The sequence below is a fragment of the Oreochromis aureus genome, linkage group 23 (assembly GCF_013358895.1).
Source record: "Oreochromis aureus strain Israel breed Guangdong linkage group 23, ZZ_aureus, whole genome shotgun sequence".
Taxonomy (NCBI): Eukaryota; Metazoa; Chordata; class Actinopteri; order Cichliformes; family Cichlidae; genus Oreochromis; species Oreochromis aureus.
The window spans coordinates 45,273,304-45,300,055 of NC_052963.1; the positions used below are offsets into that span (position 1 = coordinate 45,273,304).

Sequence of the window (26,752 nt, forward strand, 5' to 3'; positions counted from 1 at the left end):
TGTGTCTTTGTGCACTTTTTCAGCTTGGGGAGTTAAACTGATCGCAGACTTTGTGTTTTTCATGGTTTTCAGTCACGTTATCGAGGTTTGGATTAATCCTGTTTTCTGCTGTTAACACTTTAACCCTGCTGCTGCATTTCAGGGGAAATGTTGTATTTTCTGTTCCATTAAAATGATGAACATTATCTCCAGGTTGATTCGATTCCAACATTTAAAGCTGGCAATGCAACAAATCAATAATTTTTCATTACTCTGTAACTCAGAGCTCTGATCCAGAGCTAGACTCTCTTGACTCTGCTTCCAGTCTGGCAAAGAGCAGAGCTTTAAACTGGGACCTTGGGCTGACTGATTACTGCGAGTAGTCCTGTGTCTCAAAATAAAGTTTCAGAGTATTTCGTTGAAAAATGTCACAATGCCTTTATCCAACTAATCTCACATGAGCACTCCTTTGTCAAACACTGCCAGCCATATAAAATGAATAAAAAGCACCACAGGGTTAGAATAAAAGGATCTGCTGTCGGGATTGCAGCACTAGAATGAGTGAGCGCCTGATCTCAGCCCCATAGAAAACCTGTGGAGTGCAACAGCATCAGACGGTCCGTTTTGTTGGTTTTGTCACTGATTAAATTAGGATGTTCATTAAATGTAACGAGTGAGTGGAACTTCAAATACAACACAAACTACACCAGTGACTTTATAAATAAATGTAGAGCTGCATTAATAAATGAGCGTATTTTGTGTCTAAGGAGCCAGATGTCTTGAGCAGCTTTGGACTCTTTGGTGGGGCCTAAACTTAACGCAGCAACAGCAACTGTTACATTGTTGCTACCTGTTCTAAAAACTACTTATGTGAGTGAATCAAGTGCCAAAGATATGTGACAGCCTCCAGGCCTTGTGGTTTCAGTGGTCAGGTCTGCTTTTTGCTTCCTCCTTTTCAGGTCCTAATTATCTGCTTCTGTCATCTATTACAGGAAATGACATCATCTGGTTACTATTCTCCATATAAGATGGTTTCCAACTTGGTTTTTATTTGCTTTGTTTTCACTGTGCACTGGTCACCACTGGTTTGAATGCCTTGATGCTATTGTTCATTAGGTTAGCTCCTGTTTTGCTTTTCTTCACCTTTTTGAACTTTTATTTCTATTTGGTAAAAATTGTTACCATGTGGCTCTCCTTTCTTTGTTATGCCCTAAATGAACAAGTTTTTAAATCTAGAAAATTAAGCTTGTAAAATAGGCTAATTGATTTTTTGAGTGAGATGTTTTGGGCTGTTGGTTCTTAAGAAATAGAAACATGTGTAGTTTTTGTTTTTTTGTATGGTTGAATATGTTAGTTTCCTTTTTTGTCCAGGCTGTCCTCGTTTTGTCTCTGTGCCGTGTCCTCTGTCTCCTGTGGAAATCAGTCTTGTGTCCATGTTTGTGTCCCTGTGTGTGTTTCTGTGCCCCGTCTCTGTAGTCGCTCGTTTTTCCTTTTGTTCTGTCAAGTTAGCATGTCTAACCCTTGTGTTAGCTACTTCCTGTTTTATTTTGTTAGGTCCTTGTCCCGTGTATGTCATGTTCAGTTTTGCTTCCTCTGTCTCCTTAGTTAGATTCTACTCAGCTGTGTTCCTCACCTGTCGCCTGTTCCCTTGTCATCTTGTCTCTGCTGTGTGTCTTCCTAGTGTCCTGTAGTAAGTGCCAAGTTCCTCATATTCCCAGTATATTTGTATTCCTGGCGTACTTGCTTTTGAAGAGTTACCTTGTGAGTTTCAGCAATAAAGCTGTATTTCTGAGCACTTCCCTGCGTTTGGCTCCAAACCTGCCAGTCATGCAGTATCAGTTACGACAATTTCACAGAGGAAAACTGCTGATCATGTTTTGCTTTAGGGACTGTTTGTTGTCCATGTGGTTGAAGTGTTTAGACTGGGAGCACTGGGAGTACTGGCTGGGACTTCTGTGTTTCCCAGGTGGAGAGATACTGGTAGTGTTTTCACATGATGGGAGGAAGCTGCGTGACTGTATTCGCCCTGTGGTTGTTTTCTTCTGGATTTGTCTTCAGTTTAGTTTAAGTTATTTGATAAATATGAAATATGAGTATTGTTTATGGACTAGCTGGCAGTCCAGGCTCGGGTGACAGCAGGTGGATGTCCTGTGGCAGCATGTAAAAATGAGCTGATGGAGTTTCTTGGGTTAGCAGGACATCACCACAGATTTGTAGTCATTTCTCTGAGGTGGCTCCTTTGACCATCCTGTTGCACAGGAGCGCTCCCTTTGTTTGGACTCCCGGCTGTCATGTTGCTTTAACTCGTACGATGAAGCACAATCCTTCTGCTTCTGATTCTGCAGCTCAAAATTGTAGAAATCTTTTAAGATGCTGGTTGGATGCATTTGTGGGCGTGCCCTCCTGGAGGCCGGGGAGGGCAGAGCTGAGCATCCTTGTCGGCTTCTTTTCATGGAAAGTCGGTCATCAGCTGAATTACTCTGAGCGAAAAGGAAAAACTGATCCTCATTTGGGCCCTCGGGGCTTTTTAAGGTCCACTGGACCATCACTACCAGTAATGCTGTATACAGATCATAATCTGCTGACTACTACTTTTTTTTTCTTTTTTTTAATCCGGTGTGCAGAACAGTTACTACAGACTTCTGCTTTGGCTGCTCTCCTTAAGCCTTATGCACTCATTTTGTATCATATTAAAGGTTAAGAAAATTATGTATTTTCTAAAACACTGATGCCTCAAATTACACCAACAAGATGATTCGCAAAGAAGTTTTGGCCAAAAACTTGGCTTTTCTTGGTGTGATGTGCAGTATATTCTTAAAAAAATGAGGAAACAGGACAAGTGACAGATGAGCCTAAAAAACCAAATGTACAGCAGATAGCATCCATGATAGTCTGAAAGTCATGCCCTTAAAGTCCTGCAACGATGACACAGGACCTGAGAGATGGCTCTGACCCTTCAGTCGACTCATCTACTGTTCACTGAAGTCTCATCAGAAATGGTCTCAGTGTTAGCGTGACTGTCAAGAAGCCATTCTTAAAGAAGGGAAATGGTCTGAGAGACACCAAAGTGACAAATCCAAATGTGAAATTTCTGGATCAGATCTTCATCAATTTATTCAAGAGAGGTCAGGAGAGAGGCACTCTACTGTACCTCATTTTTAAAATGTATTTTTCTCGGAAAATGGAAAGTAGATGCAACGATTGAATGAAAGGAGTAAATAAAAATGGAAAAACATTGAAGTTGCACATTTGGACCTCAACATTATTGAAGCATTCCTGTGGCGTTCTCACACTTCAGCATCCTAGTTCAGACACAGAGCTGTGGCTGGCAACTGATAAAAATCGTCATGTACCTAAACAGCTTTGCAGAGTGGTATCTTGATGGTGGTTGAGAAGGATGCTAAGTCTTACCTATTTGCTCTCGTCGTTGAGATGTTTTTCAGCCTGAGACCTGTTGTGGTGAACCCATGCACTGCAAAGGAAAGCAGAAGAGTAGGTGAGACGATGCACCCCCATCTGGCCAATTTAAGCTTCTTGAAAAAAATAACTACATTTGGTTTTTTTGTGTGTGCAAAATCCTAATCTGAAACACAGAGACGTGTTAAAGCTGCACATTGCAAATACTTTTCTTTCCATTCTCTCTGCATGTAGGTTGGATTTCAGGGGAAAAACACAAAGACTGCACTGCCGGTTTGCACAAGCCTTAGTTTTGATTCAGAAAAAGATCTGAAAGTAAAAGAGCAGCAGTGCAGCATTCGTCGTTATGCACTGGGGGAAACCACTATGAGCACATCTAGTTCCTCCCGAACTCGTTTTATCTAAATGCTTTGCATGGAAGCACAAAGCTGCACAATAAGAAGATATAGGAGCAGAAAAACACACACCAGAGATGTCAAACTGCATCTCAGCGTATATGTGTGTGCTGATGGTCAGTGATGAAACTATTGATCTTAGAGTGAGTGAGAGTTGGGTATGTTTTTGTGAGTAAGTTATGTCAGGGCAAAGGTTTACTGCCAACAGGTCATTCTGAAGAAAAAGCTGAGCTATCACGCTGCTGCAGTGATGTGTGAAACTGTACGTGTGGGCTACTCAGAGTGCGGTTCTTCTCAGCTGAGCCGAATGACACACAAAAAAAGGGGAAAAAAAAAAAGAAAGAGGAAGCGGGGTTGAGAGACGGCGACTGTTTTGGCTGTCTGCGCTCAGTTTGAGTACTAGCTCGACGTTCCTACAGAACAGTCTAATCTGAAGGATTTAAAACATCTGTTTTTTTGTTTTTTTTTCTGCCTTTAATTCACTCTTTTGGCCAACAGGAGGAATTTACACGCTGTCACTTGTGACCGTTCATCCAGTGTAAGTACACTTTATGTGTGTTTTTAGTTTTTTTAAAAACTTTCACAGGCTTCAAGCACCGTCGTCATTACTGGAACCCATGTTGTGACTTGGAGGTGGATCAAATGTGAGATGATGTGCAGCGCATTTCAGTTGTAATTCGCTTCAAGCCGTGTCATCTGTGGGAAAGTAGGGAGAGTCTTCCACATGAATTGCACTGAGCTGAGACAGTCGTCCGCAGCTACGCTGGTGCAAAGGAAATAGTTGCAAGAAATGCCAAGCCCCATGTCTAGCAGCTGCAGCAGACAGCGGTTTGTACAGTACCTCCTGTGCAGTGTTTTTAGCTCAAATTTACTGCTTTAGTTGTTAGACTTGGTCTTTTCTGTAGTGTGCAGTTCCCCTGTGAATCTGACTCTAAAAAAAGAAGAAAAACCCAGCATGGATCATTACCCTGTACTTTCATTGCGTATGCTTCCTTCTCCTTTTCTGTTTTTGTTTCTCTAAAACAGCTGCGTCTGTTAACTGGTCTAAAGCAAGAGGTTTGTACAAATTTAACAAGCCTGAAAGTCAGATTTGGCATGACCGGACCTTTATTCTCCATCACAGCCCGATGCATCCGTCACGTCCTGTGTCGGGTCTTTGCTGGATTTCTCCCCCCAAGGCCCGAAAGTGCAAAGTGCTTAAATTGGTTCTTGGCTAACTTTTCCGTTAGTGGCTCATCCTTTGAGTTGGGTGTCTTCTGCATGCTTGAATGATTCATAGGTCAGTGTTAAGTGGACCAAGAAAAACAGAAAATGCTACGATGACTGGACTGAAAATGAGGGAAAAAGCATCCACAAAAAAAAGAAAAACTTTTGCAAGAGCTTCAGAAAGTTTGAACAAGTGTTTCTCGAGATCACCTGAAAAACATGACAAGAAACTCCTGCGTGCTTTGGAATCCAAATGGAAAGAAATAAGTGGTGACTGGAGACTTTTGCACGGTGCTGTAGATCCATTTTATGAGTGCGTATTGAAATAAAACACTGCAAATCTCCCCTCCTTCTTACTTGGCTTTGTCATTCAATCAGCTTCAAATTAATCTAAAAACAAGAGCTCTGCCTCCCCCTGGGAAAGTCTGAGAGCCCACTCCCTCCCCCCTTTTAAAGAAACCATACTGATATGCTTCTTGATGCTGACATGCTCTCTCTTTCCACTGGAGGTAATTCTTAGCTCCGAGCCGCTCGCCCTCTCTCTCTCTCTCGCTCGTTTCTTCACTCCCTCCCTCTCTCACCTCCCTCTTCCTCTTGCTGGGTGCCAGAGCTCGAGTGCGAGCGAGCTCCAGTTCCTGCTGGCCTACCCACTGTGCTGCTCCTATGGCGGACTCTCCTCTTAACAACTCCTGGCCGTCCTTCTCCAGACTCTGGATGAAGAGATGGTCCTTCAAGAGAGGTAACCTGGTTTTACACTGACTTCATGTTTCAGCCATCGTGGGCATGTTGGGTGGATGGGGGGAGGTGACCCAGCATGGGCTGCAGACTGGATGTGACCCAGAGATGTGTGTTATACCTGCTGGCTACTGCTGCTGACTATTTTAATGTTCTCCTGGCTTCCTTTGGCCATTTTCACAGAGTTGTTGTTTACCGGTTTGACCTGGTTGGGGTTTGTGGTCGGTGACAGTTAGTGCAGCAGATGAGACGTTGGTGCAAAGTTCAGTGAGTCATTTCTCACTCGTGCAGTGTCACTATGCACCTTTCAAATTTGAGCATAAATCTCCTATTACTGAATTTTTGTGTCCACCGGTGGTGCAGCAACGTGCGTGGACAGTTCAGGGTGCGAGTGAAGCTTTGAGTGGGACTTGGTGTGGCACTGGTGTGGTTTTGCTGCCTTCTATCCTTTTAGAGAAAGCATGAGTAACAGGTGGAGCTTCGTCGACAGCTAGTTTCCTGCTTTCTGTGCTTTCATGGTTTTAATGTAATGTTTAGCACACGAGCAGCGTTTCCATTTTGCTTTCGTCCAAAGTACCCGGGCCGCTCAGCTCTGAAAACAGCAATCAGGTGCATTTGTGATCAAAGAGGCTCTGCAGTTGTTTTTTGATGTTTGCTTCAACCTCAGATCTAACAGCTCCACGACAGCCCGTCACGCAAACACAGAGACACAGAAGCCCACACTTTGTGTGATTCAAGCACTGGTGACAGATACTAAATGGTCACCACAACCTTAATGTGAGCTCTGTGTCTCAGAGGTAAACCAGACAGTAGCTGTAAGTTTTATTAAATGAGTTTTCAGCTTAGTTTTATTTCCTGTGGTTTGTGTCACTGGGTGATGATGTATCGCCACACTGGTGTAAGAAAACATCAAGATCACAAAATCAACTGACATAATCACATGAGTTCCTCTTGTGATTAGCTTCACAGGCAAACGGACGACAAACTTTGTGGCAAACACGTGCGTTCGTTTCCTCCTCATCACACCGGCTGCAGCGGTGATGCACAGCTTCTGGTTTGTTTTTCCTTTTAATTAGCGGTTGCATTCATTCAGCAGCTCACTGCGGTTGCTTGATCGAGCACAGTTCATTTGACTTAACTTTAGAGCAGCTGAATAATAAACACCTCTTTAGAGATGGAGAGAAAATGAGTGTGCTGCTTAGAAAGTAAAACGAGGCTTGATGCTGAGTAAATCACAGATGTAAAACTTTAAAGCCGTTCATGTCGTTGGTGTTGTTTATTTTAGTACGTGGAGCCGGACTGCGAAGAAAACAGCTGATGGTGACAAACATGCAAACGCGCTCACCTGAGGACGCACACGGACGTTTCATCTTTGTGTCATGTCGGGGGAGATATGAGAGGCCGACCATAAAAGGCCACAGTGGCGCTGCAAGGCAGCATTAAGCAACCGCTGCAGCGTCTGTACTGGCTGTCTTAAGTTTACACAACACGAGTGGGATTGGGACGCAAACAAATTCTCCTTCCAGTGAGGACACTGCCACCGCTGCAGCCTCAGCCTGTGATTTAGTAATATAGAAAACTGGATCTACAGGGCGTCTGTGTGTTTATATGACAGCATCCCTGGCTGTGCTGCTGAAGCCGGGAGTGGATGCTGCTGGTTTACAGCAGGACACGATGTCTGCGTTTCATCATAGCGTTCAGCTACTGCCGAGGTCTCTTACTCAAAAGTGATTCTGAGAGAGGGAAAAACAGACATCAAGTTAGTGGAGTGTGTGTGTGTGTGACTCTGATGGTTAACGGTAATTTAGAAGGGTTCGTTTTTTTCCCCCCCGAGTCTAACTGAGCTCAAGATGTCTTTTGGAAGACGCATCAAATCAACACAACACTAAAGAGGAGACACATATGATGATAAATAGAAATAAATAAAACTTTTCATTGCAAACAACCCTTCACCAGCGCACAGTAACCATGATATAACTCAAGTAGGAATAGAAAAAATAAAATAATAATTTTATTTACAGGCACTGTTCTTATAAGCAATCAAAGACCAGAATCATGCATACAGTTAGTCATGTGTGAAATAATAGTTGGTAAACATAATAAAAACTCAACAGTAACAAAATAGGCAAGCTTTCTGTTATATATATATATAGATATATATATATAGATATATAGATAGATATAGATATATAGATATGATTTATTTTTTGGATTGTTTTACAGAAATTAAAGCTCAGATCGGCTGATGCATCCCAGATGTCATGGTAACTGGTAAATGGACTGGTCCTGCTCTACCCAAGCGCACTAACAGGCCTCATCCATCCATTCATTCATACAGGCACAGTTTTCTATGCTTTAGTGTTTTTATCTAACGTTCACACAACCGATGGATCAATTTGGGGTTAGTATCCTGGATATCTGGCATGCAGACTGGAGCAGCAGGGATCAAACTACCAACCTTTAGTAGATTATTAGATGACCTGTTGTCAGCAGTGACCATCTGCGTGATCATTTTCAGCGTTTTAGTAAAAGTTAGAGGATAAACCATCCAAAATCGAGGTATGTAATGTTGTCTTTCAGGTTTTAAGCTTCCGTCGTTTAAGTTGATCCATTTTTTTTTTTATATTAATATTTGTGCTAAGAGACTCGCTGGTGCAATCAGCAGCTAAAGGCCAGGCATCTTCTACAGGATCTGGCAAGTATTCAGACTGAAATTTATCTCTTAGACAGAAAAGCAACAATTGCTGTTCATGATGGTTTCTGCTCTTGTATATATGATGTTTGGGTGTTTTATTCCTACACCAGAAGTGACTGGATTTGTATGACCATCTGAACTAAATACAAACAGACACATCAGCTGCGTCTCGCCCTATATTAGCACTGAAAAACACACTGATTGGCCCTGATGTGCACAGTGAGACGAGATTTTGAGCCTGTTTTGTGATAAGAGAGAGGCCCACAGAGAGTGGCTGAGCAGCAAAACAGCAGGACGGGCTGCCGAAGCATAGCGCAGAGAAACATGGAGCACAGCTGTAGCACCGAGCTGTTTGTTGCCATGTCTGTGGAGTAAAATATTTACTCATCACTGGATTATTGAGGGGAAATTCCAGTGTTTATATCTACACCTTCTTTTTAACTACATACATCATATCCTCTTTTTTCCTTCCTACTGAGTTTACACACATATTACACGTATATCATTGGAAAAAGGCCTTTTTTACATTGAATGAGGAAAACAGAATAAATGTGCATCGTGTGGCTGGAGCCCCACCAGTGGACGTGATGCTGTGAAACTCTGACATGTTTGCCCTTATCGTGTATCAGTAATAAAATGACACACTTTTAGCTCGAGGATAAGATCCAGAAATTCCACGTTTGCCTCTTCTCTGTCTATTCCCTTCATGTCACATGAGCACACTGGTATATTATATGATTTATTACAGGCAAGCCGCTTCTGGGGCTGCTGAAAGCTCAGCCAGGGAATAATCGCCAGCCTTCCAGAAATGACATGGAGACTAATGCTGGCTCACTGAGCAGTTGCTAGTGGTGACGGCGGTTTGTGGCATCATGTGAATCGAGGAATCTGTTTATGCAATGGAAATGTAAAGGAGCTTTCAGCGAGGGGCTGAAGCAGGGCTGCCAGCGGGGCCTTTCTTCCATTATGCACTGCAACTGTTCAAATGCATTCCACAGGTGTTATACAGCTGATCATGTCTGCCTTTTCTCCTCGTGTCGATTGTGAATTTGTATTTATCGAGACTAATAAATGCCAAATGATTTCTTTTTAGCATCGGAGAGCAAGCCCTGCAGTCAGCCCTGTGAGCCTCCCAGTGCTCATCTCAGTGTCCAGCCTACCAGTGCAAAAGGATCTTCCTCCTCATTGTCTCCTGTTTCTATCACTGAGGATGTCTCCTTTGGTTGCACCAGTGATGACCAGGTGAAGCTAAACACTCCTTTTTGAGCGTTACTATTATTTTAGGTTCTCAACAAATGCCATGAAATTTACCAAAATAATAGTGATCCGAGGTCCGTTATGAACAAATAAATTCTTCCCTTTTGTCTGACTTTACCTTTAGCAGCAAAGGCCGGTCAGCTTCAGCTTTAACTCGTTCAAAGAATATCTAAACACTAACATTTTATACACCTGGCTCCCAAAGTGTGTTAGGACTTCTATTCACGTCTGCTGTGTTTGTCTTGTTGTCTTCGGGCGCCTTTGTGCTCTGTTCAGGATGCATGTTCAGTGGTGAGCGACTATGACTGCCCCTGCATCGAGGAGAGCAGCAGTGTGGAGGACTTGCAGAGCATCAGCCCCTCTCTCAGGGATTCTGAGTACTTAAAAGATCTGCAGGGAGGTACGCCGACCTCACAGACGACTGCATCCACAGTGACCGCAGCCCCGGAGAGCGTCGACCTACAGGAGTCTCTAGACACAAACAGTCCAGCCCTAAACCGACCTGCACACACTTTTCTGACAACGCACTCCCCACAGTTAAATGCACCATTCCCATCCTACGAACAGCCTACAGAAGAACTTCCTCACAACCTTGTGGTCACTCAGCTCAGTCCTAAGTCGTTACCAGGTGGGTTCACTGATTGCGAGGACTCTCTCTGGGGAGGCTCTGCTGTAGGTCGGAGCTCACCAAATAATTTGAACGGATTGTCGGGATCAATGGAAACCGCATCGACAGCGGCGATGGAGGGAGCACAGGACCGGTCCTCAATGGATTTTGATGGAGAACCAGACCTGGACAGCTTTCCTATTCTGATCAGATCCATGTCTACATCTCGGAGGCACAGCTGGGGTGTCCCTCTGTCCCCCATCAACCTGGGGAGGAGGTAAGACAAAGAGCCGGATACGCAGAAACATTTCAGAGGAAGCGTCTCCCGTTACAGTCCACATCTATTTGACTCATAAGTCATATAATAAAGTTTCTACATAGGAAGAGAAACCTCTTGATTCAGTATTACTCAGCACGGCTGTCACACTCAAAAACAAAAACACTAGTCTGTGTTATTTAAGTAAGCTGAACATTTCCTGTGGTTGGTCTTTCACAGCTTTTTAAATAATGACGGTGAAGCTTCTTTGACCTGTGAAAATGAAACATGCACAAAAATACTGACAAAACAGCAAATATACACAAGTCATAGACTCTCTGTCTCCCACATATGTATGTGTGTGTATGTATGTATATATATATATATATATATATGCGCGCGCGTGCGCGCACACACACACACACACACACACACACACACACACACACACACACACACACACACACACTTGTATATGTAAATCTATTTGCTTTGTGTTTGTTTGCCGTGCTGCCAGACTCAGTCTCGACACCAAGGCCATAGACAGTGATGGAGAGAGAGATGATGATGACGAGGAGCGACAGAATAGTCTTTTCCAGTCCACCTACAGCTGCTCGCCGTGTCCTGAGGAGGACTCCGGCAGTCCTGATGGCTTCAGCCTGAGGGTAAGCTGCCCAATAATCAGGGGCACTATGGTGGTAATAACTCAGAAGTGTCATCGAGGAACTAAACTTAAAGTAATCTCACAACAAACCAAAAGCAACAATGCCTGTGTCATTTAGTTCCCTCTGAAGACAGAGGAAACCCGTCATGGACACGCAGCTCTGTGCTGAACCCGAGCTCAGTGATTTCCTCAAACTGCAGGATGCTGTTCATTTTTCAGAACATTACTCAAGCAGGTGCAAACAGAGCATTTCTGTGGCATTGCAGTGAATGAACACGTCAACCAATGGGCTTCTAATAGTGTTTGGAAAAAACTAGAAGTCACAGAGGATTTTTTTCTGGGATATATGGACAATAGGAAAACTGTAGGTGACCACAGCTTGGATATTTGATACTAAACAACAAATTAACTAAACCGCAAAGAACTGTCTGACCACATTGACCAAAATAACTGAATGTAAATTGCCGTCTGCATAAAAAATCTATCGTATACAGTAAGTGTGTATCTGCTGTTTGTTGAGGAGTGGATACAGGTGCATTTATTCTTCTTCTTTCAGGACCACGGTGAGCCCGGCAGGCAGCTATACTCCCGCTCAGAGATCCTTGCTACAGACGATTGCTCCCGTGCTGCACACATTTCTCGTGTTGTACAGACATCCAAACAGGCTGCCAGGGCAGCAGGAGGTGGGGCTGGGTGCTTTAACGCCTGTAGAACAAATTTCAGTTTAGGTTTTGTCATCTGAAGGCATCTTTTCTCATAAATGATCAGTTTATCTTTATCACCTGTAGCTGAGGAATTTGACCCGGAAGAAAACCTGCATTCTACTGAAGGACAGACCCATATGTGAGTACACGTCATTTACATCTGCAGTCTGAGCAGCGAAATAGCTGCTGGTTCTCACGGCGTTCGAGAAGGTGTTTCTGTCGACTGGCAGTGCAAGTTTAAAGATGTTTAAAAGAAGCAAAGGAAGTGGTTTGATTTACAGGAGGAAACACGTCTTCTAAACTGTGCTGAATTGTATTATTGCAGTTTTTAAATCCTTTAGTGCAGCAGTGCAAATCCTGCTCTGTAGCTTTAAATGGTGTGCTGCAGCTATCTCACTCCCACATAACAGAGGGGCTTTCCCCATTCTCTGCTGACATTTCTGCTCCATGTCATATGTCAGCAACCTCCTCCTCCCACAGTTCCCTCTCCCAGCTCCTTAGATGGCCCCTTTGTGTCTGTGTGTGTGTGTGGGGGGTTATTTTATATGTACCCGGGCGGTGTGAGGACTCAGCACACGGGGGAGGATTCTTCTCAAAATCACAGTCTGACCCAGCTCCTAGAATTGTTCTCCTCTCCTCCACTTAGTCTCAGTGTCTTGTTTGTCTCAGGGTGATGGTACAGAAAGTTCTGCAGGAGCTGAAGAAGTACCACGGGTAAGTAAACAGGAGAGGGAGGTCTGCGTGCTTTCACTGCTGTTCTAGCGGCGTCCCAGTCTATAAAGCACCAGCAGAGCCAGACTGTAGAGCGTGCGTGCGTGCGTGTGCACACACTGCACTGTAAGTGCAAGCATGTTTTTGCCATGTTTTGCATGTTGACATTGTGCAGTGACACCGCTGTTATCACTGGGGAAAACACTCACTGAGTCGAAACAACACTCTTTGTTTTTGTACAGTTTAAAAACTCGAGCCATGACAAGCATGTTTCTCACATTTGGCAGATTTTTGAATCATTTCATTGTCATTGTTGTCATTGACAGAGAGAAGCAGAGAAACAGCAGATCAGACACCAAAGATTCAGGAAGTGTCACTTGGTACGAGTTCCTCTCTAACGAGTAAGTGCGGCCCTCATCGTTGATCCCCTGTGACTGAAGCTGATTGTTTCACATTTGGGAATGTTTGTGATAAAATAACTACAGGTACAGCGAGTCCTGAGAGGTGTTTTATTAGCCATCGGTGACGGGATACAAAACTAAAAGCAGTGAAAGACAAAGTGCTGATACAGTGCAGGCTGCTCTTGGTTCTGCAATAATGTGGTTTGTTTTTATGGAAACTATCAGAAAAACTGTTACTAATCAACAATGTTTGCCAGAATGAATTTCTTATGTGTGCTTCAGGGGAAAATGTTTGGGTTTTTATTCCCTTACTATGTAAAGCACCCTGAGATGACCTGATGCTACACAATAAAAGTAAAATGAAACTCAACAAAGAGCGCAATGCTTTTAATGCCAGGGATGGATCATCTGCTTCCATCTCACCCTCTAAAGGGAGCAGCTGGAAGCAGAAGAAAAAGACGCCACAGAGATGTTTTGGTGTCTTTACATTAGCTTGTAGTTTGTACTTTACTGTATTCTCTTGCTCATCTACCAGAAATGAAGAAGAGGAGGATCGTATAGAGAAGGTGGAAAGGGGCACAAAAGTAAAAAGGACTCTGAGCTCTCTCAGGAACAGGATGACCGGCTCCTTCAATAAAGATAAGGTAATCCCGTGAAGCCCCTAAGACTTTATGGTGAAATATAAATGTACCTTTTGCACTGAAGTGCGTGGCACGTTTGGCCGAATCATTGCATTTAAAAGCAGATTGCAATCGCTGCTCTCTATCCTAATTGTATGTCCTGCCTCAGCCATGAGATGTCATGTTCATTATGTCAGAAGAACACAACATTTGGATTAAAAAAACAATCTCCCTCTTTCCTTGTTCCTCTGCAGGGTAAGAACCGCGAAAAAGAGTTTCAGAAAGAGAAGGTGAAGGACAAGGAGCCCAAAGAGAAAATGTGTGGCATTCACAGCAATGGGCATCATTTGGTGCCAGGTTCCTTCTCCAGTTGTGCCACGTGCTCATTGTGCAGCAAGGCGCTGCAGAAAAAGCATGGCCTGCAGTGCACGAGTGAGTAACACCACAGCCACAGGTGTACACGCACCCACGCTTGTTCTCAGTCGGACACACATGTGCACAGGTGCTGCGCTCATGCACAAGCTCGCATCTATTTATACTGCATGCACACTCACTTAGTGGCGCACTCATGCACACAGGTAAACGAACCACACACACACACACACACATACAACACGAAGAGCGTATGCTCACTAAACACCCGTTCAGCCTCTTTACACCAACATCTTTGCTAAAGCACATAAATGTTTTCACCACTCGTCAGAGTGACTGTGGCTCCTCTTTGGGACTGTTTTTGCCGGGAAGACATTTTGCTGAAAATAAGGCGTTCCCTTCCTTTGTTAGATGTTAGGATGACACAGCCTGCCCTTCTCTAGCCTCATCATTACTTTACCTCATCAGGTCACACACCTCTGTGAACTTGTTTGGACAAAATTCTTGCAGATGTTTCTGTGAAGCTGCAGCTTGCCTTAGATTTGTTTTTCTAGTTTGCAACATATTTCAGATTTCTGGCGTCTTGTATGTGTTGGATGAGCTCGAAGTGAAAAAGCTGAGCCTCGCTTTGTCTCAAGGTAACCACAGCTTCATGAATCCATTGGTCTGTCACTCTTAAGCCAATCAAGGGCAGCGTACAGGCTAGTCAGAATATTGTTATTGAATGTGTCTTTGCACATTTGGAGGACTATATATAACTGTAACAGCTTCTGATAAACTACTTGTACCGTGCATGAAGAAAGTTTACCAATGAAACTCTTTAATAATGGCAGTTGTGTTAGTGGATGTAGACAGCAGTTAAGAACCTTTAGTCTGTATTATTCACAGCCCAAATACCACTTAAGCATCTCGTGCTGATCTGACCATAACGTGTCTGACAAGTCATGTTGAAGTGAACTTTACTCAAGTAAAACTAGCAGTAACACGACATAACAATAGACAGTAGCAAGCAAAACTCATTCTTCAAATTTCTAGAATGTATAATTAAACTAAGTAACTGACTCTACAGATTTTAAGAGGCTGAGTAGCAGCAAGGTGCTACACAAAATGACAAAAAAGGCCCTACAGGCCTCAGTTTGCATGTCAAATGTTAAGTTTCATGTCAGTAAAATGATAAAAAGCCTCTTCACTTGATAAACATGATGGCAGCACAGGTTTCAAAACTGCATCTGACCAAACCACAATGCATAGCACCACGTTTGGAGAAAATCAAACACAGCATACCAGCACAACAACCTCACGCCAACTGTTAGGCACAGTGGTGGCCGGGGCAATGCTTTCAGCTCGTTTTGCAGCCCCGGGACTGGACACCTTGCACTCACTGAGTCCACTGTGAACTTCTTAGTATACAAAAGTATTCTAGAGGCAAATGTGAGACCGTCTGTCTGACCAAAACTGGGTCACGCAACAGGACAATGATCCCAAGCACAGCAGCAAATCTTACAGCAGAATGACTGAAAAAGAAAAGAATCGAGGTGTTTCGATGGCACGGTCAAGTCAGGTCAGTTAAATTTAATTCAGTTTAACTTATACAGCGCCAAATTACAACAACAGCCTCAAGGCTCTTTATACTGGAAGGCGAAGGCACTTGGTGACAGTGGGAAGGAAGAACTCCATTTAAACAGGAAGAAATCTCGTTCCGGACTCTAGGAGGGGCAGTGACAGAAATGCTGTGGGCGGACCTTAAGAGCATAAACAAATGCCCACAAACCTCAATGAACTGAAGCAATGCTGTAAACGCTCGATGGCCCGGCTCTTATACAGCAGTCATTCACACTCTGATGAACACATTGGGTTCAATATCCAAGGATACTTTAGCATAGTGGATGACCTGCTCTAGCTGAGCTCCAGAGTGGGCTCGGATTCCTCCACAATAATGAGACAGACTGATAAAGTCATACTATCTCATTCCTACTATAGGTGGTCCAGTGAAAACTTTATTTTTCTCACAACTGTGTTTAAAGTGATGCCTTTAAACTCGATGCTGGTTCTAGACGAACTCTCAGTATTGATGTTACATTTATGTTTATACAGGTTTGTTAAAGTGACAGTTTTAAACTCCCACTGGGTATTTCCTTTCCATCACAGTGACTGATGCTGGCGGTGCGGACTTTTGTCACATGTGTTGACATTATTGTAATCCAGAGACCGTCTTCTCATAAGCCATGTGGTCTGGCTGTTGAGAATTTCACATCAACAAATAAAGTTTCCAGTAACAAGGAAACAGAAGTGTTTTCAATATCATCACCATTTCTCTTTCCTTTCACTGGCACATGTGGATGGGAGCACTGGGGGGCATTTAGTCATTCTGTGCTATTGCTTCATTATTTCATGACTATAACCCAATATTTCCTTGCTCCCTCTATTCTGTGGCAGACAAAGGCCATAATATGTCCAGGATATTTATACACCATGCAGTCTGGCGGTCAGGATGTAATATATGGTTGTTTCTTATTGTTTGCTTATTAAACAGAGCTGCTCTGGTATCCTTCAGCGAGGCTCGGTGCGCCACACATTCAGTGTCTTCCTCTTTGGACTGCCTCTTTTTTGACATCAGCAGAAAACATTAAGACATCTTCGTCTTTCAGCTGCTCCCCTTAAGGGTCGCCACGGTGGATCATCTGCTTCCATCTCACCCTGTCCCTAGCATCATCACAACAACCCTCTATATATCACTACATCCATGAATCCTCTCTTTGGTCCTCCTTCCTTTCCCTCCTCCCGCCTTCAACATCCTTTGCCCAGCATATCCACATGTCCAAACTGCTCATCCTGTGCTGTCCCTCTGATGTGCTCATTTCTAATCTTGTACATCCTGGTCACTCCCAGTGAAAATCTGAGCATCTTCAACCATACACTGTCATCTTGTAAACATTCTCTTTCATTTTGCTGCTATCTTTCTGCCGCAAATGATCCCTAATACCTGCGGATGAAGCAGGCTCTCATCCACCTGCTCCCCGCTCTCACTACAGATCACATTGTTGGCTGTGAATATCATAGTCCACAGAGCCTCCATCACTGTGTCAGAGAAGAAGGAAGGGTCTTAGCCGATTCCTGGTGTAATCCTATCCCCACCTTGAACCTGCCTGTCACTCCTATTAACACCCCTCACATCCTTCCTCACACAGTACCACAGTTCCTCTCTTGCTTTCATAGATCCACAGAAACCACAGTGCAGTTCTTTTTGACTTTCTCTATACTTCTCCATCAGCACTTGCAAAGCAAACATATCTGTAGTGCCCTTTCTCGGCATGAGGACACACTGCTGTTCACTTATCGTCACCTCTCAACAACTCGTTCCCATATCTTCACGGTATGACTCATCAGCTTTATCCCTCTATAGCTGCCTCAGCTCTGTACATCAGCCTTGGTCCTGAAAATCAGTACCAGTACACTTTTCCTCCGATGCTCAGACTCTTTTACTCTCCAAGATTGTGTTAAACAATCTGGATAAAATAATAATAATAATGATAATGATAATAATAATGCATCTGTTACATTTCTCCATCCATCAATCATCACTGCTGCTGCTGAATGAAGTCACAAACCCTAGATGCTCATGTGTTGTTGTTCCGCGGACACAGGCGTGAGAAAACAAGTGAGTGTCCCTTTAATTTGAACTCAGCCCTGTGGGGATTCAGCCTGTGGAATGCGTCGTTTGTATGCCAGAGATTGTTCCCAGTGGAGACACAAACTGGACAAAACCGAGTATGTGTGATACTTGTTGCTACTGATCTCACTGGCCAGTGTGTTTTATTTAACTTACGGACAGACTACATTTCCCTTCGGATGCAGCTGATTCAGGCAAATCCGAGTCTTCTTGGAGCGGTAAGAAGCGGCGACTGTAGCGATGGTCTCAAGCGGGATCAGGTGGATAACTCCCGTTGTTTCCCTCTGTGGACTTTTCAGTCATCCCTGTCGTTAGCTAAGCCAGCTAAAAGCTAATCAAAGCCAACTAGGAGCTTTTTTCTTTTCCCCTCCAGAGTTGAGTCGGTGTGATAATAAGGGCGAGGCACTTACTTTCCCGAGAGTTTAATTTATACTTAGCTGGCCCAAATTAGCTCCCAGATATTCTCAGGGTAGTGCTGGCTACTTATTAGCCACGCAGCGCTTAGCGTGCTAGCTCGCGAACAACCTCTCCTTCTCGAAACACAAGGTTAGCTGAAAGCTTGTGTCTTTGCGGCGTAAACAAACCCATAACGCCACGAAACTCGTCTGTTTGTTGAACTTTAGTTCAACTTTACGTGGGTTTTTCGGTGACTTTGCTCTGCTGCCGGTCGTAGACTTTGCACGAAGCTCAACAGGTGATTGCTAACGTTAGCTTCCAAGATAACTTGGTGTGCCTAATTTACTGGCGTTTCCTCTCATGTAACGTGTTTGAAACGGAGCGTATTCACATCTACAGCAGTAATGTTAGAGCAGTGTTGACCTAGGCTGTCTCCACTTCGTTTTCATCAGCCTCCTTTATTTGTCTTTGCTCCCTCCCCTTAGCTGACTGAGACCCAGGCAGCTTTTATTCCTCCTTTCTTTCTTTTTTAAATTATATATTCTTCAGTGTATAAAATGGGATGCTTTCCATTCCTCAGCCGGGCAGGTGATGTCTGTCTGCCAGAGCTTTGTTGGCATCAGGCGATAGGAATGCCCCAGGCTGAGGGGTGACCATTCAGCCTGTCACCTCACTCTTCAGCCTTTCTGTTCTGACTGGGTCACATGGTGCTAATTGTGCTTGGCAGGTCTACCAGTGCATAACAGCCCACTCCACTGACTCTGGGTCTCACCCATCTCTGCCTGTTAGCACACCACTTCTTTATGCATCACTGCCTTTCCTTCAAGCATGCCTGGCTCTCTTCATGTTTGCATTTTACACAATTGAAGGTTTGGCTCTCACAGTAGTATTCTCCTGTGGACCATTGTTGTCTACTTTTGTACTGGTAACCTTTGGTCTAATTAATCAGGAAATGGGGAAAAAAAGCACCATTACCAAGAAAAAGTAGAATGGTTTGGACCATTATTTCCAGGAGTGTGAACCAGATTAATCTAATAGTTCAAACCCAAGCAAGGTCAAGTGTACGCCAATGAAGGCATAGTTGTTGTGCTAATTTATGTTGTGCATTAGATTATTGGTGGTGGTCTTTTGGTGGAGAACTGCAATCAGCAGAGAAGCTCCGCTTCCCTCCCGTTTCATTAGATGATGTCATTGGGTTGGCTGGCCACTTTGGACTTTGCCCCAAATGTTTTTGTCGCTATTGTTTTGGGGAATTAAGAGTAACTTATTTTTTCTTTTTCTTTTTTTTTTGCATGCATGATTGCACAGGAAGCTTTGTGTTAGAATGTTTTTTTTTTAAAGTGACCTGTTTTCCTCTTTACCTTTAGTCGATCTGTTCAGCTGTTTGCGGTAATAAGGTTTTTCTTTGAACTGAAAAGAATGATTGGGGTCATACATGGTTTTCACATGGTTCAAAACCATAAGTAGCCTACTTATTGAACTTTACCGTCAAGTTAATTTCCTCTCAAATTGTGACACTGCAATGTCCAAGTTATTCTGTGGAAGGGTGATGTGTTTAACTTCTATTGTAGCTTGCATGCTCTCTGTGCCTGCATGCGTTTTCTCTCGGTTTCCCATCTAGTTGATAGGCATGCATGTTAGGTTAACTGTGGATATCCATATCCCTGGTTTAATAGCTGTCTGTGTCAGCCCTGCAGTGGACTGGGGATTTGTCCTCGGAGTACCCCGTCTCACCCTGGGTCAACTGGGAGAGACTCCAACCCCCTGCAAGCCTAGTTGAACAAGCGTTTAAGAGAATTCATACATGGTGGAACTTACCTGACAGAGAGGACATGCTTGAAAGTGCTTTTCATTCACATAAATCGAACGACGTTCACATACAAAGGGTTCTGGTTCTCTAAGTCATTGGAACCAAATGGACTGCCTTAGTAACTTTGAATGCCATGTCTGGTATTCTGGTCATAACAGAGCCACTGGATCCACTCACAGCAAGCGTCTATAGTCAGTGTTTTTTGTTTAAGTCGTCATTAGTCCGTAAGTGAATAGTGGATGTGACCTAAAATGAGCTCTTGTGGCCGTTGACACCGATTGCAGTGCTAGCTTCTATGGTTTAAAGCCTATACTTAGATCTGTGACAGGGTTATTGCTTTCACATGAATTAACACAACAGCTTCCTGTGTTTTTGCACTTTGTCTTTGCTATGAGTTATATATATTTTCCACAAACCAGGCTGCACCTTCAATCTGCATCTTTCATGTAGTAAGGAATAAAGTAAAGAAATTAATTTGTGTATGTGTGAAGCAGGATTACGCTCGCAACGAGAGCTTAAGATTGACAAAAATGCACAGCTGCTTGAATCTGAGCCACCCGAGCACCATCAGGTAGCCAGGAGTTCTTAAATTCTTTCTAAATGGATTCAAAGCCAGCATCAGCAAACTCGCAGCTGCTTTAGGATCTAAAATATGCATCCTTTGTTATTGCATGTTGTAAAACCACCTGCGACGGAAACTGCAGTTTCACACTGTCTTGAACCTGACGGCGTTTCTGGGCCGTGTGTGAAAACAGTGTTTACATGATGTGATGTGTGAAATAATGTTTTCTTCTGTTCACCTCTGCCAAATCCAGTTGCCGGTCATGTGAGATAACACATTTTCTCTAGAACTGGAGAAACAGCACAGCTTTTTTTTCTTCTAATTTTCTATCAGTTACAGCAGAGAGCTAGGTATCATTTTCACTTCTAGTTCACTGACTCACTGAAGTGTGCACTCTGTACCACAAGAAGACTTGTTGTGCGATGGGGTGTCAGCAGATGTTGGGTGTGGTCGTGGTTTTGTTAGGGAGCCGAGTGTCCCGTGGATCAGCTACTGACATCAGTGACTGTAACTTCTGACATTTCTCAACAGTATCAGACGCTCACAGCTGATGATACGCGATCCCGTCCTCACACCTGAGCTCTGCTTACTTTGATCTTTTTCTCTTTCACAGCCGGTGTGTTTTCAGCATGACTGTTGCACAGTGTGCTATTGTTAACAAGCTGCAATGATAAGCTCGGTGATATCAGTAAACAGAAAACCTACTGTTCTTGCTTATCTAGGGTTAATCTTTTACTTCTATTGAGTGATAATATTGCAATGACATTGATTTTTTTTTTTAAAGCCCACATAGATATACTTAATTATTAATCCCGTCTGCTTCTCGTTTTTTTTTTTCTTAGCAATACTTTTCCAAGAGAGGAACTGCCGTACTGTATAAGGAAGTGCGGGACACATAAAAGGACGGTGACACAGTGGTGAGCTGTGTGGTAGGAGTCAGAGGTGGGCTCGAGGTGGGCTTTGAGCCCCGTTTGTGTTCGCAGTGTTGATGGACAGGCTGACAGATCGGTCAAGCAGGAATCTCTGAGGACTGTGATGTTTGCAGATGACATTGTGTTCTGTAGTGAGAGTAAGGAGCAGGTAGACGAGAGCCTGGACAGGTGGAGGTATGCTCTGGAAGAAAGAGGAATGAAAGTTAGGCAAGGGAAGACAGGATGCATGTCTGTGTGAATGAGAGGGAGACAGGTGTACCTGTGAAGGTGGAAGGGGGTGGATGAGATTAAGGCTACGTCCACACGTACCCGGGTATTTTTGAAAACGCAGATTTTTCTGTGCGTTTGCACCTTTCGTCCACACGTAAACGGCGTTTTTGGTCACTGAAAACGGAGATTTTTAAAAACTCCTGCCAGGGTGGATATTTTCAAAAACTGTTTTTGCGTTTACGTGTGGACGAGGAAAACGGAGAAAACGCAGCGTCAAAGGTGTGCGCCTTTTTGACGTCACACTGTGCGCCACGTTATTGTTTCGGTGAAATGAATTTCTACAATGGTGGACTTAGACAAAATACTGTTACTGTTAATTTTACTCTGCAGTGTTTAAATGCTTACATATACACAGACAGTTACTGTCCCTCCACACATACGACTCAGTACTGCTTCTATGCGCCATCTTTGTTTACTCTTTCCCACCCAGGCTTCTAGACTCCTGATTGGCCAACATTTCTACACGGTTAGGAATATATCGCCACCTGTTGCTTTGGCATGTTCCTGGCAGCGTTTTCCTTCGTTTTTGGCTTTTACGTGTGGACGGGATTTTTTTTTTTAGAACGAAAACGGAAAATCTCAGTTTTCAAAAATACCCGTGGACGTAGCCTAAATACCTGGGGTCAGCTCAGGTTGAGCAGTTTGAAGGCAAACAAGCAAGGCTGAGAGAGTGTGGGCACGTGCAGTCAGCAGAGGCAAGACGAAGTATGAGTGTGAATTAGAGGGAGGCAGGTGGAGGGACAAAGGATGCTGAATATGGAGCTTCCAAGCATAGAGAAGGACCACAGAGAAGGTTCATGGATATAATGGGGGACATGCAGAGGATTGGCGTGATGGGATAGGGTGAGACGGAGGCAAATGATGTGCCGTGGCAACCCCTAAAGGGAGCAACCAAAAGACGAAGCAGTACCTGTCCCAGCCTTGCCCATGGGGCTGGTTGTCTTCATTAAACAATGAATTTGAGCTGGTCTGTCAAACAGCCAGATTAGCAAGAAGATTAAATTTTATTTTATTTTTCGTGTTTTAGTTGAATCAGGATGAAAAGTTGGAAATTTTGACTCTAGTTTCTTCTGAAGTTGCTTCTTGTTCAGCCTTTAGCTGCTAAACAAAGTCCAAAAGGGGAAAATGGGCTCAGATTCAATGCAATCTAAGTGCTTCTAGTTGCTATTCATAACTGTATGTATATATCTGCTCAGCACAGCTCAAAGAGAGACACAGCGGTGCTGGTTTAGATTATTCAGAAGCCAGTTTCTGTTTTCTTTTCCTTCAGCTGAGCCAGCAATTGTTCATTTATTATGAGAGCGAGTGAGCAGCAGACACAGAGGGGGAGTAGAGAAAAAAGCTAAAAGGCAAAAAGCTGCACGCAGAGCGTTTTCACACACAAACGATCACCTGTCTCTCTGCTTCAGGCTTTTTCTGGGTAAGAAGATACAGACTTGTCATTTGTCTCCATTGTAGCAGCTTTAGTGTGGTACCAGCATTTAGAAGGGAGGGGTAAGGACTAGAAACTTTCAGCATTTAGTGGAAGTTGCTGGTACGGCTCACGCCAGCGTCACCTTTGTCAGCCAGCTACGAAGCCTGATTTTAAACACTCACCACACTGCCTGCGTTGTTCCCCGTGTAACAGGGGGATCGGTGTAAAGTAGGCAGCTTTAGGATATAAAACATCATCAATGAACGAGTTATTTTACGACGTCACTCTTTCTCTTGTGATGCACTGACTTGACGCAGTCAGTTGAAGTTTGTTTTTCACCAGTCACAGCGTTAGATAAGGTTTTACGGCTTCAGTCTGCGTACGCAACCATGTGCTTGTCTGTCTTGTTTGTATTATCGTGGTTTTACCTGGAAGGGATGGGAACACGCTTTGCATGCTGAAGCATAACTCATTTGTTTGGCTAGCCTTGTCCACCAGGCAGGGCGTTTACAGTATGTGGTTTGTACTGTACGCTGCCAGGTTGCAAGATTTCAGTAAGCGCGTACACGATGGAGGAGAACTTTTCTTGCCCCCAGTATATTTTTCCATAACAGCTTTTATCTGTGTAATTAGCAGAGAGGTATATACAGGCATGTCATCTAAACACGCAGGCAGCAGCAGCTTTGGTTTTAATAAAGACAGAAAGGTGGACGGAAATATAAACCTGTTACTGAGAAAAAGGAAGCTCCTGACCCGACTGCGCTCTAACTCTGTCTTTATGTGGAAACAAACAGAAGCCACAGCCACTGTTGCACCAGTCCCACCAGTTTTACTTTACACTGCAAATACACATCTGAAAACAAACATTGTGATTTGTTTGCATGAGCTGAAAGTGCTATCCTTCAGCTTTCTGTTTCTTTGCCTTGTCTGAATCCCAGCTTTTTACTTGTGATGGCGTCGCCCTCAGGAGCTGGTCAAATGTTGTTCTTTTTCATTTCAAACATGCATCATTGCCAAAACTTTGTGGTCTTGTATATACCTGCTCCTGCAAAGACTAATGATACACTGACTGTAAGTTTCTGCCCTGGTGTTTTTCAGATTGCGCTGTGAACGTTCACAAGAGCTGCAAGTCTCTGCTGGGAGAGTGCACCAGCAGCAAGAATAAGGTAAACACTCGAAACACGGCGAGCAGCCACGATTAGGCCACGCTGGGTTTGATTGCACTCTACAGGCCTGGACTTTAATGTGATGTTGCATGAAGGAGTTGCATATCACTTCCTGTGTCCTCTTCTTGTGGTTCGATTACCATTAGTGCTTCTGTGCAACACTATGGCAGTGAGTCAGTGATGACACGTAGAAACCTTCAGACGGGATTTTTTTTTTTTGTCAAACATGAGAAATTTGGAGGAATGCTTATGTTAAAATGACTTTTGGATTGACGATGAAACATCAGAATTTGCTGTTTGACCGTGATGGCAGCATTCAGTGTTCACTGTGACAGTAAAGTCTCAATGATGCTGCTGCTGCTGCTGCATGTAATTTCCACATTCAATACGAGGGTTGTTGAAACATGTTGCAATAACCGCGCCCATGACTTCAAAACATACGTGACCGTCTCTTATGCATGTGCACAATATGAGCTCACTGGAGCATCAAGCTAAAGAGGACTAAGGTTATCCTAGTCTACAAGTCATACTTCTTAAAAATTATTTTGGGGGATTTTTAGTGTTAATTGATTTGATGGAGCGCTGATCAGAAAGCAGGGACAGTGACTCGTGTGGACGCGTCTCTGGGTTTTAAGCACACGACATCTTATTTGAAAGGGCTGTAATGCCAAATTATATCAGGAAGTGTAACAAATAATCACATTTGTTTTTCATTTGTTATTTTTATTAAACAAACTAAACTGAAATATAACTCTATACTGTACATTTTATGACATTATTTCCTTTTTTTTTGTCTCATTCAAAAATGTAAGAGTAAGACAGAAGACTGGGAACGAAATAGTAAAAAATGTTAAGATGGTGCATGAAGCTACTTCATCCCCTCAGAGACATATAAACCTACTTCTGTCAGGACGCTTTTCCCGGCTCATTTGCGGCCGGGCTTTAGGAAGCTCGGCTTTTCTGTTCTTGTGCCTGATATGAACTTGTTAATAAAGACTAACTGCGTGTAATTTTGAATAATTTTATAATCTGATCTCTGTTGATAAAAGCACGAGAAACTGGCCTTAAAAATGTCGTCTTTCTTTATTTTCTCCACGCAGAGAGATACGCTACCGAAGACTGGCTCATCGGGATCTCCTAACCTTGGTGAGTAGAGCGCTGATGTGCGGATGTACTGCTCGCAGATCCCACTGACACAGTATCAGTGTAACTATGGGGGTTCATCGATGGCTGAGAAGGTGGCTTTAGTCCCTTTATGTCTAATTAGAAAGCTGGTTGCCACACCGGTGGTTGGCAGAGGATTAAAAACATGAACCCTCAAGACATCTGATGGTGGACTTGTCCTATTTCTTTCTGGTTTGTGTGTATGTGGGTCTGTTTCTCTGTGGTGTGTGCGCCTACACACTGAGCATAGGAGGGGGAGATTGGCCTCCAACAGCCGGTAGGCAAAGGTGATGATTAGCCACCGTTAAGAACAGTCAGATTTACTTCTGGTTTACCTTTTGTCCAAACTCTGATTTAGAAATGTTGTTTATGTACCGAATTTATATAAAGACACAGAGAACTACTGTACTAATACTACTACATCTAACTACTATGAAGTGTTACACAAGTGTCACCTGTGCATTTTGACCTGATTCATCTTATTCTTTGCCGTAGGGCGTCATTGTTGAACAAAAGCTTTTATGAAGAAAATAAAAGACTGGGTGAATCTGCACATTTTAGTCTCTTTAAAGTAGTTTCTCAAAGGCAAGTGTTAAATCTGAGCAATGGCGCTGTATGGCACAGCTGAGTAGGCTAATCACCCTGTGGCTACACAGACCATACTGCTTAGCAGGATGAATATATAAGTGGTTTTGGTCTTTTCATGGGCTTTGCTGACTATGATACAAATGTATGAAATCATTTGCTTTTATTCATTGCCGTCTATCCTAGGAAAAGTCACTCATCACTAATTGTAACATGCAGCAGGTCCGGTTGCATGCGACCGAACCCACAGGGGATGTGAGCACCGGCGGCGGCAGCAGCAGCTTAAGTTAATCTCCTGGAGCAGTTGTTATTCTCTTGTGAACAGCTGGGGACCTGTCACCCACGCCTGATTTCGCCTCATGTCTTGCCTCCAGCCAATCAGTAGCTTGTGCAGGGGGTCAGGAAGATCAGCAAGAGAGGGAGGAATTGAGGAGACGTGAAGGATCAGAAAGTGCGAGAAACACCAAAGGGCGTGCTTCTTTCTAGAAGTGACTTCTTCTGAGGAGCTCGGGCTTGAAGAGTCTCGTGGGCTGCGTATAAAAGCAGGATTCGCACTGTTCTCGGCTCATTCTTTACACTGGTGACCTCGCCTATTGCTTGTACAGTAATATCTCAGTATCAGTTTGGATTATTGCACTTCTCCTTGAGTCACTCATCCGATTTGAAGACCTTTGCAATGGAGCTGGTGGTTGCTAAAAGAGCTTGCCAAACAAAGGGACCCTTCAAAGCGTGCTCCAGGGTCGTTAAACCGTCCTCCCCATCGT

At 43.7% G+C, this 26,752-nt stretch overlaps 1 protein-coding gene across 4 annotated transcripts in view; it reads left to right on the forward strand.

Annotated features, from left to right (window-relative positions):
* The first annotated feature begins 1,589 nt into the window (after window positions 1-1,589).
* The window catches only part of arhgef18b (rho/rac guanine nucleotide exchange factor (GEF) 18b), a 42,825-nt gene continuing 17,662 nt past the window's right edge, over window positions 1,590-26,752 (forward strand). Inside the window, exons 1-11 of one of the 4 annotated variants that reach the window (XM_039606652.1) lie at window positions 1,590-1,669; window positions 9,521-9,669; window positions 9,961-10,568; window positions 11,065-11,212; window positions 11,768-11,894; window positions 12,000-12,054; window positions 12,953-13,027; window positions 13,563-13,671; window positions 13,902-14,079; window positions 24,172-24,239; window positions 25,340-25,385. In XM_039606652.1, the coding sequence (XP_039462586.1) occupies window positions 10,402-10,568; window positions 11,065-11,212; window positions 11,768-11,894; window positions 12,000-12,054; window positions 12,953-13,027; window positions 13,563-13,671; window positions 13,902-14,079; window positions 24,172-24,239; window positions 25,340-25,385 (973 nt within the window). In that variant the 5' untranslated portion in view covers window positions 1,590-1,669; window positions 9,521-9,669; window positions 9,961-10,401. Of the gene's footprint in view, window positions 1,670-1,716; window positions 1,741-5,587; window positions 5,737-9,520; window positions 9,670-9,960; window positions 10,569-11,064; window positions 11,213-11,767; window positions 11,895-11,999; window positions 12,055-12,457; window positions 12,630-12,952; window positions 13,028-13,562; window positions 13,672-13,901; window positions 14,080-24,171; window positions 24,240-25,339; window positions 25,386-26,752 lie in introns of those variants that run through there. The other 3 variants (XM_039606653.1, XM_039606651.1, XM_031745655.2) reach the window with 3 other exon arrangements.